General features: G+C 35.6%; 1 protein-coding gene across 1 annotated transcript in view; it reads left to right on the forward strand.

The window, feature by feature from the left end:
* The window catches only part of tafa3a (TAFA chemokine like family member 3a), a 200797-nt gene that overhangs the window by 168567 nt on the left and 14060 nt on the right, over nucleotides 1-18170 (forward strand). Inside the window, exon 3 of the mRNA XM_087258000.1 lies at nucleotides 12448-12597. Coding sequence (XP_087114126.1) covers nucleotides 12448-12597 — 150 coding nt within the window. The remainder of the gene's footprint in view (nucleotides 1-12447; nucleotides 12598-18170) is intronic.

Consider the following 18170-nt stretch of genomic DNA (forward strand, 5'->3'; position numbering starts at 1 on the left):
TCTGTCAGTCAGCACGCAACCTTGAAGGGTTAAACAAACAATGCACAACACTACTATGGCTACAGAAAAGCTTGCTCTGTTATAATTTTATAATTATAACTTACCTTTTAATACATGTTAGTGCAGTTATCACCCGCTATTAAAAAAAAAAAACACGACTGAATGTTTTGAATGAAAAGCTGGAATGTAGCCGTGGCGGGATCAATTTTGGCGTGGCGCCCCGGCCATGAAAGAATGAGTGTAGCGGAAACCATGAGTGAATTGTATTAACTAAATTGCCTGTAGTTTATGAGTGTTTGTGTGAATGCGAGTGCGTATGGGTGTTTCCCAGTATTTGTTTAACGGCTGGAAGGGCATACGCTGTGCAAAACATATGCAGGAATAGTTGGCAGTTCATTCCACTGTGGTGACCCCTAATAAATTATGGACTAAGCCGAAGGAAAATTAATGAGTGGTTGGGAATCACTTATAGTTGTAATAAGTAGATTTTTATTTTTGGGTGAACTATCCCTTTAAATGGCGACCCGTTTCAGGCAGTTCAGAATAGATTCTGTTTTTTTTCATGCAATAACAGCTTTTATTGTGCACTTTGATCCTACACACTGTCGTATATGAAATATACACCCAAAAAAGCATGATTGAAGCACTTTTACCAACATTGAAGCTCTCTATCACACAAAAGGTCCTTTATAGTGGAAAAAGATTCAAATGTTCTTCCAAAATTGGTTCTTTTAAGAAACACTCAATGGGATAGAGCAAAAATAAAAGGCTGTTCGATGACATTGCTGTGAAAACACCCCTGTTTTTAAGAGTGTGGGGTGATATGGACTCAAATGTGCTCTGCAGTGGTTTAGTTTTGCTCTTGGTTAAACAGAAACTGTCGCTTTAGATAGTAGCTTTGAGGCCGCTAACAGAGCTCTGCGTTTGAAACATGTGAGAGGAGTTAGCAGATATGAAGAGGCTTTGTTATTGTTCATGGGTAATTGTTGCCTGTCACATGAAACGAAAGCAGATTGTACTTTTAAGGGCACCCTCTTTACGCTTTTGTTTAGCGTGGCAACATAATAGCTGTTTTGACGTGTCCTCGGCTAATGACGGTTTAATCATTTGTTTACTATGTTTGTCTGAGATATATGCCGCTGTTTAGTCAGCCTTTGCTTTAGCGGTTAAGCACCTCATCCTCTTGTATTTTCATCCAGCGTCTCCATCACAATGTTTCTAGGTGGAAAAACAACCTTTGAATAGCAATTTTGTGAACACAAAGTCTGTCATCTTTCTCTCTTGCAGCAAAGCAGAGGCTGGCTGTGTTATGCTAATTCGATAGCAGCTTAGCAGGGACATTTTATATGTTTTCTCTCCCTTTTTGTTATTCGTCAATATGTTCGCCGACTATTTGTGGGGAAAAAGAGCCACTCAGATCCAAAAAGCCCATCAGTGACAGACTGAAAAAGCACAGAAGTAAGGCATAAGGGGAAAAAACTGCCTGCTTAATGCTCATACTTGCAACTGAGGCGCTGCAATCTGTTCTGTTTTATTTTTAAAATGGCCTTTACCCTTGTGGAGAATGTCACACATCCCAATGTTAGATGATTTTACCCTTCAACTCGCATTAATGAGAGACTGCATGGAGACTCTTAGATCCTAACCACATCTGACAAGTGCCAGCAACATTTGCAAATCCTGTGAAATAACCATATGTTTGTCATTGCTTGAAAGACTTTTTGGGCAGTCGGAAAAAAAAACATATGTTCGATTTTTTTTGCTTTATTGTGTTTGGAAAGATATTGGTTATTTCGAAACAGATAAATACACATATTTTATGCATACTTGTGAATAATAAATTACACAATTTAAACCAATTGACCGCATTCTCATGTACTGTAAGCCATGGTAACACTTTATTTTGATGGTCCACTTGAGCATTAGTAGACTGTGTGCTTAATATCTGTTGATATTGCTCCTTCAACAGACATTTAACTGACTATAAGAAACATGTCAATTTACACTAATCCTAACCCTAACCCTAATGAGAATTAGTTGGCATGTAGATGCAATGTAACTTAAATTCAGCAATCGGATAAATAAATTGTGACTTAAGTCATAAATAGTAGGGAAGATTATATTTCTTAATTGGATTTCTGATAAACCATTGACAGTGTTAGAATGGCACAGTATGAAGTAATTGTTAATCTTATGTCACTGGAATATATTACCCACTGGCCAAGGGGGAAAATGGCTTATCAGACCTGGACGCCTTTCCATAAGTTCGTAATACCAAAGTCCCTTCATGACAAGTCATTTCACTTTGTGGAAATCTTAGAAATGCCTTTCAGGCAGTGTGCTCATTCATTCTGTCTGAATAGGGAAACATCAAATTCTCTAAAATGGTTTACCAAGTTTACGATTACATTACATATTTGGAATCACTAATAAAATTAAACAACAGCTGTCTCATACTGTAAGATTTGTTTCTAAACATTGGCTAATGCGCATGAGCACTCAAAAGGGACAAGATCAAGACACTCATTTATGGCTGTTCTACGCATTATCATCCTCTGAATAATGCTACGTAATATCGCCTTGGCCTTCAGAGGAAATCCACAACTTGGTCTTGATGGCAAATCTTGACTGCGACTCTTTGTTTACAAGTTTGTGGGCATTTGAGTAATTGCTGCCAAGTGATGTGCGTTTGGAAGGACAGACTGTACCTTGTTGTTGTTTTATACAGGTTACAGTGGGTTCATTTACAAGATTTTAAGCTTTATGTGGAAATATTTCTTATGTCTGTGAAGCAAGTATTCGCTGAAATTCCAATGTGTTTGTTGACCACAGGAAATTTTGTAAAAGCACACGTATGGTTTGAGCTTTTCCCCGGAGAATTGTCAGTCTATAGTGATCGATGATTGGCTCCTGTACTAGTAGGCAGGACTTCCTTCACCATATTGACGGTTACACGGTTACAAATTATAGTGACACATCTTGTGTATTCTATTCTATTCTTTGGTAATACCAAGGTTTTCACATACCTTTTTGTAAATTGTTCATCAATTGTTGATCACCATAAACCCTGCCTAATTGTGCTCATTTATTTATTTATTTATTTATTTATTTATTTATTTATTTATTTATTTATTTATTTATTCATTTATTTATGTATTTATTTATTTGTTTGTTTGCTTGTTTAATGTATTTGTCTATTTGCAGATTTTTTCATTCTTTGTTCTTTTTGATATGTGGTTTATTCTTAATTATAATCTGTGGATTATGTCGTTTATGTGGTGATGATTGATACTGTGACACTGAGAACTTTACTGGTTGTTTTCTGTGGTAATGGTTATTTTGTTTTATGTTGTTATAATAAAGGTAAACTAAATAAATTATTAGATTTGAAATATTGCTGCTAAAACAAGATTAAGATTTTTTTAGGTCTGCCCTTCACTAAAGTATTTCCTGGTAGACTAGTAGTCATTCATTAGTCAACTTTTCACACATTTATTATTTATTGAATTTGCTTTATGTAGGATATATATAAGAAGAGTTTCAGAGTTATTAAATATTATAATTATATTGCTCATTTCTAATTAATAAAAATTTTGTTTTTTAATTGTTCTGATTCAAAGAAAAATACTATACCATACATAATAAAATATACAGTTCAAGTCAAAATGATTCGCCCTCATGGGATTTTTAAATTTTTTTTATTCTTTTTCAAATATTTCCCAAATGACCATTTTATGGTCAATATTATTAGCCCTCTAAAGTAATATTTTTTCCCTCTTCGATTTGTCTATAGAAAAAAAAACTATCATTGTACATCGACTTGCCTAATTGCCCTAAGTTGCCTAGTTAACCTAAAATATTATGTGCTGTCATCATGGCAAAGATAAAAGGAATCAGGTATTAGTAATAAGTTATTAAAACTATTATGTTTAGAAATATGTTGAATTTTTTTTTTCTAAACAGATATTGGGGGAAAAAATCTAGAAGTGCTCATAATTCATTTTAATTGTACATAAATATGACTTATCCCGATTAATTTTGCCTTTAATCATCCATATAGTTGTTCTGTTCTTCTTGGTCTTTACTGAGATAACGGTGCTTGTCAATGTGGGATCAATGGATTTGATTTTGGTGTAGAAAGCAGTGTCTAAGAGTCCCATTATTGTTAGCGGGCCGACCGCTCTGCTCCTGCTGCCGAGGCAGACGTTCCTCCACTCCAGCAGACGACCATCCTGCACACCTTAAGTGAAACGTATCGATCGCAGCCATCGTGAGTGCATGGAAATTTTGCACACATGCCCAGAGAAAGACTTAACGCCCCCATACTAGTGAGGAAGCAATATTGATTTTTTTTCATGGCCAATTGTGATTGTGGATTTTGTTTTTACAAGCAAATTGGCAGATTTTATTTCCCCCCATTTTTTGGGTTTGTTTTTTATATTGAATTTTTGTATTGTTTTTAAAATGTATTTTTAAATGTAAAAAAGATATTAAAAAGTTTTGATTAATTATTTGATTTTATCTTATGCTACATAACAAACATATCTGTTCAAAACAAAACCATTAGATAGACTGAAAAAAACTGCAAATTCACCTAAACAGGAGTTTCTCATCAAGATACTTTAATCAGTGTGGTCTTAAAGTCTTAAAGGTTTAAACAAGTCTTAATTTTTCCTAAATGTCCATGTAAAGCTACCCCAATCTGGCCAACACCTATCTACTCACCAGCAATCCATCTCAATAAAAATTTTAACATATGTTTTTTGAATGAACTCTATTTACCAATATGGATAATCTGTCTACCTTACAATAACATTTGATTAAAAGTTCTATTTAGGTTGAGCTAATGGGTGAGGTCACTGACCTTAACAGACAGTTGTACATACATTTGTCCATTTAGTTTTTTTTATTTTTATTTTAAAGTTAAGCGTATGTGAACAACTAGAGTTTGTTTGTTTTGATACATTATATCAAATTTGTTGCTAAGAAACAACAAAATTAGAATTTTTTTAAGGGCAAGTAAAAATATTTTACTCTGGGCCAACCAGGCTATTAGAAAAAAATCTTTAGGATTTAGATCTGTGTAAATTTGATTCGTAATAGTCTTAAAAGTCTTCTGTTTAAGCCTGTAGAAACCCTGTTTAATAAAACTTCTTAGTATTGAACTTTTTAGAATTTTCTTACAGTATTTCTCGATTTATGAGCCGGTGTATTTTTTTCAAATGCAACAATACTCCAATTAGGGTTGGGCGATGTCGACCAATTTGGCATTGTACGATGTCTAATGTGAAACATCGCGATGGACGATAGCATCGTCGTCATAGGCAGAAGTGAGTTAATTATTTATGAATAATTAATTAATTCATAACGAATTAATTATTTGTAGCCTACCATTTTGATTACCTGACCCGCATGGTCTTTGTTTTACCCATTAACAAATCATAAATAAAGATAAGTTACACACAAATTACCACCTGTCAATTAAATTTTCCGCGGGAGGTTGGTCAGTAAAAAAGGTGCACAACCAACAGTATCTGAGGTTTTCACAAAAAAATTACTTATTACAAGTGTAAAAGTAAAAGACTGAAGCAGTATACTGAGCTGTGACACATTACCTGATAGATTTAAAAGACTGAAAAGTTGTTAGAGACAAGATTCATTAAATATCACGTTTAACAACTGTAGTGAAACGTGATTAAGCGGTATATCCTAGATAAACTGTCCGACGTGCACGGCTCTCTGGAGCTCAGCTCAGACGAGCGCATGACAGTGTGTGTGGCTGTGTTTGTGTGGCTGTGTTTGTATGGCTGTGTGTGTGTGTGTGAATTTTCACGATTTTCACAGCGGACGGAGGGCTGTTCAGATATGCTGGGTAAAACACTGTGTGGATTTGGATCATTTTCGTTCTAAAATGCCATTTTAATACTAAGACGTTTTAGTGTAAACGGGGCTTAAGTAAGTATTTTTCGAGAGCGGGTTTGCAATAGGGTTGGGGCGAAGGATCGGCGATGCCGGCTCAGCATCGTGTTGTCTATTGGCTATCGGCGAACGATGATGGCATCGTCTATCGACCCAACCCTAACTCCAAATATACTGATTGAAACCATTAGAAATAGATGTTTAATAACTATTCTCCCTAACATATTGTAATGATTTAGGGTACAGTGGAGTAGAGGATCCACTTGCTGGTTATTAGAAGAATCTGGTGATGTGACGTCATCCACTGAGGCTTCGAAGCATGTATCAAAAAAAGATACATCTCGCAGTGAAGCAGTATAGCGGAGCTTGATTCGTTTTGCCATAATCACGTGATCTGTGACGTTCAAAATTTTATTTCCTCCTATACCCACATGACTATAATAAATAATAATAATTTAAAAATTATAAATAATTTTGATTAAAAGGTTTAAACATCCTCGTGGGTTAGTAAAGTGTATAGCATGAGAGATTAGGCATCAATTACATAGTACTGTTTCAAAGCATGCACTGGTCTCAGGCACCAGTAATTCAACTAAAATACAATAGTAATTTTTAGTAGAAAGCTTTTGGACCATACTAAAGTCTCCTCCTTAGAGTATTCACCTTCCATGAAGGAATCACTGGTTTAATCCCGGCTAGGAATAAGTGGGTGGGTGTAGGACCAGTTGAAATATATTAAACAAATACTTTTTAATACCTTGGATTTTACTACCTTTATCAGTGTTAATGTAGCACAAAAAAAAAAACCTACAGTAAATGAGCAATTTGTTTATATTACCATTGTTCTATTACTACATGAAAGAGTTGGTCATTTGTCAAAGTTTGACATTTTTCCAACACAGTGCTTTCCCACACTTTAACCAGCAGAGATCCTCATCGAGCTCTGATTTGAAAAGCTTGGAGTAACGAATCTTTTCCGATACAATTAAGTAGAACGGTTCACTGGTTAATAAAGCTTTATTTCAACATCACTAAGAGAATCATGAGGCAGCCAAAAGGTCAAAACAGGGACAGACTGGAGGATGCAGATAATCCAAATGCATAGTCAGACTAAAGGCGAATGGTCGAGACAGGCGGCAAAACAACATAAAACAATAAACAAAGCAAAGGTCAAAACCAGGGAAGGCAGGACAAGGAACCATTAAGAAATGCTTACTAACAGTTTACAGGACTCAGCAAAGACGTGTTTGTGTGCTGTGTTTATAGTCTGGGTAATCAGTCCTCACAAGCTTCAGCTGTGTGTTTGCAAACAAGTGGGATCTGGGCCAGGTGTGTGAGTGCAGGAAATGATGGGATTTGTAGTTCATTTTAGTAGCAGAATTGTGGTCTGGTTGATTTCGTGACACATATAACCTGATTTTTTTTACTTTTTGAAACATTTAAAGTGCCAAGCAATTGCTAAGCATTAGCCATAAAAAACTCTGCCCAGACACAAAGGTCTTATCCATAAAATAGTTTTATTAAATGTTGAGTAATGTTGAAGCTCCTTTACATCGAGAGAAATCAGCTGAGGTGGCTCGGGTATCTGTTTCGGATGATGCCTCCTGGACGCCTTCCTAGGTAGGTGTTTCAGGCATGTCCCACCAAGAGGAGGCCTCGGGGAAGACCCAGGATACGCTGAATGGACTATGTCTCTTGGCTGGCCTGGGAATGCCTCGGGAACCCACCGGAGGAACTGTAGAAAGTGTTTGGGAAGAGGGAAGTCTGGGGTTCTTTCCTAAGACTGCTGCCCCCGTGACCCGTCCCCAGAAAAGTGGCAGAAAATGAATGAATGAAAGAAAACTTCTAAGAATTGGGAAAGTAAGGAAAGTCAGTTCAATTTGTTGATGCAGAATTCACACCGTATTACAAAACACTTTGAAGTATAAAATCATTGCTCTGCAGACTTCCATATAAAAGTCCAGAACAAATATTAGCCATATTAAAAAGCTAAAAATAAATGTTCGATTTCCAGTCACGCACTGGAAAAACCGGCATCTTCGATTTCTATTCGGTTGATCTGTGCATTGCTACTCCTTAGAAAAAGTCTCACATCAGTCTAGTCTACAGAGCCAAGAAGTAGCTGTTTAATTCTCTTTGTTGGTCCTCGGGCACCTTGCTAAACACTGGCCACTTAATCTTCTTAGGAGCCGATTGCTCACGTACACACACACTCTGCCTATAGATTTGGTTGGCTTGTTTATGACCTTGGCGGAAGGGTTATGGTTTAATCAGTAGTTTGCACTGTTTCTCCAGGCCATGCCAACCTTTTCCTGCGGTGTAATGAAGGCAGCAATCCTGAGAGAGGCTTTCCTGCAGCAGGTTGAGGGCTGATCTGGGATCAGGTGCTCCTGTGTCGGTGCTGATCTCTGTGGTTGTGCCAAAAACATTCCGTTCCAGGAACATGACACTTTCTTTGTTTTGTGAATTTGATTCGATTTCAGCGTGACCTCGAGTAAAGGAACACATTTTGAGCAGTGCCAAACATAGAACTGTTCATTTTCCTTGCCAAATTTAAAAGCTTTTGAGTTTTTACACAATCTCTCGAGCACAGTGATAATATCATCTACATGTATTCATTCGGCAGATGCTTTTAACTTACGGTTCATTCAAAACACATGAATATGAGTGTTCCTAAGGAACTCAAGCCGTGACATTGGTGTTGTTGGTGTAAGTGAAAGTGAAAACTTACATTTATATAGCTAGTTTTTAATTATTCTTTAAATACATTTTTACTTTTATTAAAATAAATTATTTTATTTATTAATATTATTTGTTTCTAATGAATTTACATTGGTGTTGTTAAATAAAAACTTACATTATTTAGCCAGTTTTTAAATATTTTGTTTAAATATTATTATCATTATTTTAACTAAAAATCTCATTACTATTATTATTATTATTAATATTATTATTATTATTAATATTTGATCCTAAGGAAATGACATTGGTGTTGTTAGTGACTCATTCCCTACCACATGATGTTGGAGAGAATGTTTTTTTTTTTAAACATTATTTAGCCAGTTTGTAATTATTTTATATTAAGTTTGATTTAAATATTTTTGTTATTATTTTATGCAATTTTAAAATGTAATTTATTATTAGTGTTTGTTCCTGAGGAAATTTCTTTGGTGTTGTTAGTGTGTGTCAGTGTTAGTGTTAGTGAATGTTGTTTAAAAAAATAATAACAACAATAATAATAATAATAAAAACTTAAATTATTTAGCCAGTTTTTCAATGTTTCCTTTCAATATTATGAATATTTTAATAAATATAAAATTCTTCTTCTTCTTCTTCTTCTTCTTCTTCTTCTTCTTCTTCTTCTTCTTCTTCTTCTTCTTCTTCTTCTTCTTCTTCTTCTTCTTCTTCTTCTTCTTCTTATTTGTTCCTAAGGAAATGACATTGGTGTTGTTAGTGTCTGTCATTCCCTATACCACACAATGTTGGGGAGAATACTGAAAAATAAATAAACAAATAAATAAAAATTGTAATTATTTTGTATTTTTAAAATTAAATTGGATCGTTATTATTTTAATAATAATTTAGTTATAGTTTTTAGTTTGAGCAATATTTAGTTAAATAAATATAGTTTTTAAGTCTTTTTATATTTTATTAGGTCACACTTTATTTTAAGGTACAGTTCTTGCTATTAATAAACCATTTATTAAAACTTTTAGCTCAATAAACGACTAATGTGGCTCTATATAATTAGTTGGATTTAGGTATATTGGGTAGGATTAGAATAAGATGTAGAATAAGATCATACTTTATTATAAGTATTAATAAACAACCAATATCATATTAATAGGCAATGATAATCCAGTATTATCAATCCAATTTAGTGGGAATTAGTACTTCAACTGAACTTTTACCTTTTGTTTTAATTTATTTCCATTTTTCTTTCTAATAAAAACATTTTAAGAAGGGCTAGTTGGTCTCAAAAGGAATACAATTTTTGTTAGAAACTAAGAAACAGGAAACAATTTCATTAGAGGTCGATATTAAAAAAAGCAGTAGGATATTTACATTTTAGTATTGCTTCACGGCTACAGCGGCTCACAGGTATCGCACACAAGACTCATCGCATTCAATTCAAAACAGCCAAAGTTTTAGCGCTTTCATTAGTGTTTGTACATTTATAGAAAACAATGTGTTCTGTGACTTTAGAGCTTGTATGGATCAGACAGTGTACAACACTGATGTTGACCAGAGGCAGATTGTGAAGGCAGTGAGTGTAGAATGACATCTTGACAGCTGTCAGTTCACCAGAAAAAACATAGGACTAAAGGAATCTGAATATACCATGACAAATAAAATGATGTAGATTTAATTTGGCATGTTTTAACTTGAACAAATCCAAACCATCTTTTACATCATGCTACTATTTAAGCAAATATAGCTCATATAATATTGAAAAAGGAGTAAAACTGCTTTTTTTAATATGATTAAATATTTTGCATCCATGTCATTTAACAGTAAACATGTACATTTAGTATTTTGTTAATTTAACGGTACATTTAATTTTTCCATTGTTGTTTCATATAGCTTTGAGTTTGATTTATAAATGTATAGCATTTCTGAAATGAACAACATAAATAAACACTCACCGGCCACTTTATTAGGTACACATGCCTATTACTACTTGTTAACACAAATTTCTAATCAGCCAATCACATGGCAGCAACTGAATGCATTAAGGCAAATAGACATGGTCAAGACGATCTGCTGCAGTTCAAACTGAGCATCATAATGGAGAAGAAAAGGTATTTAAGTGACTTTGAACGTGGCATGGTTGTTGGTGCAAGACGGGCTGGTCTGAGTATTTCAGAAACTGCTGATCTACTGGGATTTTCACGCACAACCATCTTTAGGGTTTACAGACAATGGTCTGAAAAAGAGAAAATATCCAGTGAGTGGCAGTTCTGTGGGCGTAAATGCCTTGTTAATGCCAGAGTTCAGTGGAGAATGGCCAGACTGGTTGGAGCTAATAGAAAGGCAACAGTAACTCAAATAACCACTCGTGCGGCCGACAATCTGCAGCAACTGTGTGATGCTATCATGTCAATATTCACCAAAATCTCTGAGGAATATTTCCAGTACCTTGTTGAATCTATGCCATGAAGGATTGAGGCAGTTCTGGAGGCAAAAGGGTGTCCAACCCGGTACTAGTAAGGTCTACCTAATAAAGTGGCCGGTGAGTGTATATCAGTAAATAGGTGCAAATGTCATAGCCTGTTTTAGTTAGACTTTTTAAGGTTCAAACCATGTTTCGTATCACTATCAACTCATAAATCTCTAGCCTTGTGGAGTAAAACAGTATAGTTGTTTATTCTCATAGATTTTCAAAAGGACTGTTTGGTTTAATGGCTCCCTTTTTAATAAATTTCAATGTTATTGTATGTTTTCTATACTCATTTAATAATGAATGTATGAACACCTGAAATACCTTCCCAGTAAATAGATGCAAATATTGTTATAGCATCTTCTACATCGCATTACAGCCCACATTATTGAAAATTCTTCTAAAACTGCAGCTTGTGGAGCAACCCAGCTCAGTTTGTTTTTCTTATAGATTTTTACGAGCGCCGTGTGGTTGGAAGGTACACAAATAAAGGCGCTAATGCACATTGAATGAGTCAAAGCAATCATTTTCTATAAGCTGTTGGAACAAACTCCACTGAATATTCAATTTGCATCTGCTTCAAACTTTTTCCAAATTAACTTTGGCCCTGCAGTGTGTTCGGCTTGAGAGATAATCACACAAAAGAGGCTTCAGCCTTTCAACCCGCCAGCGTTTGCATCGCTAAATCTCTGTTTTTCTTTTCCAAGCCTATACGATCGGCCTGCCGCTCCACAGACCCTTTTGTGTGCACGTTAAAGGCTCTTTATTGATTGCAGGCAAAATGTTTTTAATGTTGTTGATGAGATTTTGAGATTGGCCGGCTAATGGGAAAATGGAGGCCCCTTTTTCAATCAATTTTTAACTCAAGTCTTAAATTGAAAATCTTTAGCAATGCAATTAGGGCTGATTTGAAAGGTACACTAAAACTTTCAAAATGTTTTTACACGCTTTTCTTTTTTGTCAGCTCCTCAATTTAGAGCTTCAAAATGATGATGTGTGAATACGCACTTTTGTATGCTAAGTAGCATTCCTCCTTTAGCAGTAAATAAAGGATGAACAAAACAAAACTGAGAACAGATAAATAAAGCGCCTGAAATGACCTCAGAAGGTGTGTAATTGCCAGTTAACTGCTTTTCTTGTAAATGACTAAAGTGAATCGTAAAACCAACCGTTGATCACATGTGAGATTTTCTGACCTGAGACGAATCACACTGCTTGCATTAGCATTCATTAAATTGTACACTGCCTTCACCAACTTATTCATTTCGATTGCAGCAGCTGCAGAATATGCATTAGTGCCTCGCGGTTTTCTTTTGAAACAGCTGGTTGATTTTAATAGACTCGATGTCCTTGTTGTTTTTCCTCAGTGCACGTCAAAGCGGGAACCTGTGAGGTCATTGCTGCCCACCGCTGCTGTAACAAGAACAAAATCGAGGAGCGCTCCCAAACTGTCAAGTGCTCCTGCTTCCCTGGGCAAGTGGCTGGAACAACAAGAGCTGCTCCATCCTGTGTGGACGGTAAGACTGCTGGAGTTTGTTTGGGTTAGATTGGGTTTGTGTGTGTGTGTGTGTGCATATTCATCTGAGTATGTGAGCTTTTAATCCATCCATCCATCTATGCATCTATCCAACCAACACTTCCATCCATCCCTCCATCCATAGATCCATCCATAGATCCATTCATCCATCCATCCATAGATCCATCCATCCACCCATTCATCAAACCATCCATCCATCTGACTGACTGACTGACTGACCAACCGACCAACCAACCAACCAACCAACCAACCAACCAACCAACCAACCAACCAACCAACCAACCAACCAACCAACCAACCAACCAACCAACCAACCAACCAACCAACCAACCAACCAACCAACCAACCAGCCAGCCAGCCAGCCAGCCAGCCAGCCAGCCAGCTAGCTAGCCAGCCAACCAACCAACCAACCAACCCCTCCACCCAACCAACAAACCGCTCCATCCATCCATCCATCCATCCGTCCATCCATCCATCCATCCATCCGTCCATCCATCCATCCGTCCATCCATCCAACCAATCTACCAGCTCTTCTGTCCATCCATCCATTCCTTCTGTCCATCCATCCAACCAACCAACCAACCAACCAACCAACCCATCAAACAACTAACCCTTTCATCCATCCATCCATCCATACATACATAAATACATACATACATACATACATTCTTCCAACCAACCAACCAACCAACCAAACAACCAACCAACCAACCAACCAACCAACCAACCAATCAACCAACCCTTCCATCCATCCTATATAGTATAAATGAGCATATAACCTATAATGCTCTCACACTCTGTCAAAATTAGGTTCTTAGGTCATGTGGCTGGTCATTCAAAGCAAAATTTTGTTGATAAAGGTATTTCCAGCCTAATCTCACAAGGAAACAACTATTTCACGTACATTTTGTCACAAAAGTGGCTAAATTGAATAAATTCACACAATTTAATTTCTATTAAAATATCAGATTTTTGGCATGACCCCCAAAGGCCACCTCTTTAAGTTATAAAAAACTGTACAAAAGCACGCACTCTTAACTGGGTGCTCAGCCAAAAAACGCAAAAGGTGCGAATTAAATATTCATCAAAGGCGGCAACACCAAAGCTCCAAAAATACAAATTTATTAAATTAAAAAAGCTGACACAAAGTGTAAGCGTACACTTTTTAAACTTTATAAATTTGTATTTTTGGAGCTTTGGTGTTGCCGCCTTTGAGTATTTAATTCACCCCTTTAGACTAACCATTAACCAGATATTACAGATGAATGGATTTCTTAGGACATGTGACTGGTCAATGCTTTAAAAAATTATAATTGGGAAGATCAGGATGTCTACTTTCATGTTATGTGTGGAAAAAACAGGCTAGTATCATGATTGTGTGATTTATAAAACACAAGAAGCTGCTTTTGTCCATCCTTTTCTTGTTTTATTATTTTAAGAATTAATGCTACTTAAAAGGAGAAACGTTCATCCAGATATTCTGTCATCATTTACTCACCTTCAACTGGTTCCAAACCTTTTCTTTTTTGAACACAAAAGAATATTTACTGCTGGGAAGCGGTGATCATACACTTGAGTATGAATTAATATGAAACGCAGCTGGTTTCCAGCATTCTTCAAAATATCTTAAAAATGGGTTCAGAAAAAGAAAACTGAAAAAAGAAAATCATAAATATATAGAATCACTTGAGGCTGAGTAAATAGTGAGCAAATGTAATTTTTTGGTGAACTGTCCCTTTAATTAAACCATCTATTTGCGCTCGTCTGTCTGTCGTTAAGGTCTAGCTGCTCCTCTTTATCTCAGTCTCGTCTCTGTGGGCTGTCAGTTCAGAGTCAGGGTCTATTTGAGTGTGACACCGTCATCCTGCTGTTCGCTCGAGTGCAGCGTGGGCTGCTTGTCTAATAACATGTCAACGGCCCCCTCACTGGACAGGTCAATCGATCTTGATCTTCTTTTCTGCCCTCTAATGCATCTGACAGGGGCTGCCACCCCCTGCCGCGCCGGGAGACCACAGCACATGATTCTGCCTGCTGGATGACGACAAAACACACAACATTTAACACTGAAACACACTTGACCTCACCACACTACTCTTATTCTGAAGATTGTGTCAATATACTATGGGTGAAAAAGTGTGACCATGCTGTAAATGAAATATACACTATACATTTACAGTGTGTACTCAATCGTCTAGTGTGTTTTATGAAATTTATACAATTGTTTTGTCATTAGTTGCCAGAGTCTGGAAGCCCCGCCCCCTCCACTATGTACTCCATTTGCTACATTTGATTGGATAAGTGCCCAACATTTGATGTCAAATACAAGTCAAAGCAAACATGTTAATATAGATGTATTTTTGCTGGGTGGCACGAATGACGTGAAATGTGCAATGTGTTTCCTGCAAATTCACCTCAGTGTTCTGTGCAAGTTCAAATAATTAAACCCAAGCTAAAGATATGCGTGAGACAAACAAGAGTGAGTGACATGTTGTACCACGTTTGATGTAAACCTAGCTTGAAGGTTTTTGGTTTAATATGTGTATTATCATCATTTTAAAATATTTTTGGAACTTTCAATGAGACCACACTACTTGCACTGCTTATTACATATATAAAATAGGGTTGAAAAATGCAGTATGCAAATTAGGACACATTTGTGAAGTGGACGCTGATAAGGGAGGTGCGGATCCAAATGCAGGTGTATTGAGAATGGTCAGGCAAGCTACAGTCACAATCAGGAGCAAACAGGTAGTGAAATACATAGTAGTCAAATACACAATCAATTGGTCAAGGCAGGCAGGCAGCAGACAACGTAAACAAACAAGGCGAGGGTCAAAAACACAGCAAAGCAAGGCAAGGAAACCGCTTCATAATGTTCACTAAATGGTTTACAAGATTTAGACCAGATGTGTGTGTGTGGGTGTGTGTGTGTGGTTGTGTGTGTGTGTGTGTGTGTGTGTGTGTGTGTGTGTGTGTGTGTGTGTGTGTATTTGTGTGTGTGTGTGTGTGTGTGTGCACGCTGTATTTAAAGTCCTAGTAATCAGACTTTGACAGTCCTCCAGCTGTATGCTTGCAATTAGTCAGGATCAGGAACTGGTGTGAGTGTGTGGTGCATGACTGGAACTTGTAGCCCATATACCAGCGGATTTGTAGTCCTTATAGTGATCTGCATGTTTACCAGCGATCTGCAAGGATTAGATCACTGGTGATTGTAACAAAATTGAATGTGCCTTTATTAGTTTTATATATTGATTATATAATTTGTCATAAAAATAAATGAGGTTTTCCTTGTGGTCTCAGACTTTTGTACTCCATAAACACAATCTATTAGCAGAGAAGTGTTTCCATGATGACTCATCAGTCAGTCATGTTGGAGAAATGTGCATATTTTGCTGATGTTTAGGCATGTACTAATTAGTCAGACCAGAAATAAACTAGAGCATTAAAGACTGCCAAATGTTATAACAAATCGAGCGGAAAAGAGCCTATTAAATTCAGTTTGTCAAAATATTACAATTTTTCCAGCTTACTTAGATCTTGTCTAAATTTATCAGCTTGCACATTTTTTTCTTTTGTGGTTTACACAAGATAAACAAGCAGAACAACAATCCATGCAATCCATGCTGACATCTGTATCTCCATAAAGGAGATTGTGCGTACAGGTAACTGATGGAATCATGACAAAAGTAGAGTTTCAAAATTTCAAAATAGGTTGGATTCAAAAACTGAGCTTGATGTTAAAATTAGTGGGAAAAAGTTAATTGGGATTAATCGCATATATTTAACCCTCTACTGCATGGTGTAACCATATGGCAACATGATACTTATGTTCATTTCCCTGCCACTGTTTTTTTAAGACCAACATATATACAGTTGAAGTCAGAATTATTAGCCCACTTCGAATTTTTTTCTTCTTTTTAAAATATTTCCCAAGTGATGTTTAACAGAGCAAGGAAATTTTCACAGTATGTCTGATAATATTTATTCTTCTGGAGAAAGTCTTATTTGTTTTGTTTCGGCTAGAACAAAAGCAGTTTTGGATTTTTTAAACATCATTTTAAGGACAAAATTATTAGCCTCTTTAAGCAAAATTTTTTATCGATAATCTACAAAACAAACCACTGTTGTACAATAACTTGCCTAATTACACTAACCTACATAGTTAACCTAATAAAAGCCTTTAAATGTCACTTTAAGCTGTATAGAAGTGTCTTGAAAAATATCTAGTAAAATATTATGTTCTGTCATCATGGCAAAGATAAAATAAATCAGTTATTAGAAATGAGTTATTAACACTATTATGTTTAGAAATGTGTTGAAAAAAAATCTTCTCTCGGTTAAACAGAAATTGGGGAAAAGATAAACAAGTGGTCTAATAATTCAGGGGGGCTAATAATTCTGAATTCAACTGTGTGTGTGTGTGTGTGTGTATATATATATATATATATATATATATATATATATATATATATATATATATATATATATATATATATATATATATATATATATATATATATTTTTTTTTTTTTTTTTTTTTGGAAAGAGAAGACCTTAGAGTAGCTCATGTTAGAGTAGTCACATGACATGCTGTGTTTTTCTGTAGCGTGATTTCTGACAGACGGGCGTTTATTGTGAGTAGTTGCTGAATGCAAATGTAAACGTCAATAAAACAAAGGATCAAATTATGTCAGATCCACAAAAAATCTGAAACATCACCTTCAGTATGTTATGATGACATATTCAAAAATTAAACTTTTTAAAATCAAATTAGTTTTTTGTAAATCGATCAAATGTATGTGTTGCCAAATGGCAACACTGTGCAATAGTGGAACATGCAATATGGCAACAGCTAGCTAGCAAGGTCAGCTGTGAATTTTTAAGTTGTAACTATAAAAACATGAATGCTAGTGATATAATGTTGATTAGTCATATGTTAATGGCATTTGCTTTATAGATAAAATCTAGTTTTGATCGCAATACTACTTTTAAATAGATACGAATTCAGGGAACAGTGTATTAGTGAGCACCACAATGTACTATGGTAAGTAAAAGAAGAAAAGGACAGAACTAGCTCTTCCTGCAGATGAAAGTGAGGATGAGATGGGTTTTAGTGACCATGAGAATGATGCAGACTGCACATTTGATAGAGACAGTTCAGGTAAGCTAGCTCAGATGCAAATAAGACAGGCGTAGTATAGTATATAGTATAATATATACAAACATTGTTAGCTAGTAGCTACATTATTCTGATGCATCTGGATATACTAGACTTGTTATTTATTTGTTATTTATTGGAGAAAATATTTATATTTGCTGAATGTTATATATATGATAATACAATATTATGATTGTTTTCAATAATATTCAGCAAAAAAGAATGCAATAAATGAAAGCTGTTGGAATATGAGTTGTGGTAAATTATGTATAAGGTGTTTTTATAGGTTCTGTGTTAAAACTCATAATGCTGCTACACAAATTAAATCATTTCAAATTAAAAAATTATTAATTATAAGGAAAGTTTTAGATTTGAAATTTCTGAGTTAGATCCAC

The sequence above is a fragment of the Danio rerio genome, chromosome 6 (genome assembly GCF_052040795.2).
Source record: "Danio rerio strain M-AB ecotype USA chromosome 6, GRCz13ab, whole genome shotgun sequence".
NCBI lineage: Eukaryota > Metazoa > Chordata > Actinopteri > Cypriniformes > Danionidae > Danio > Danio rerio.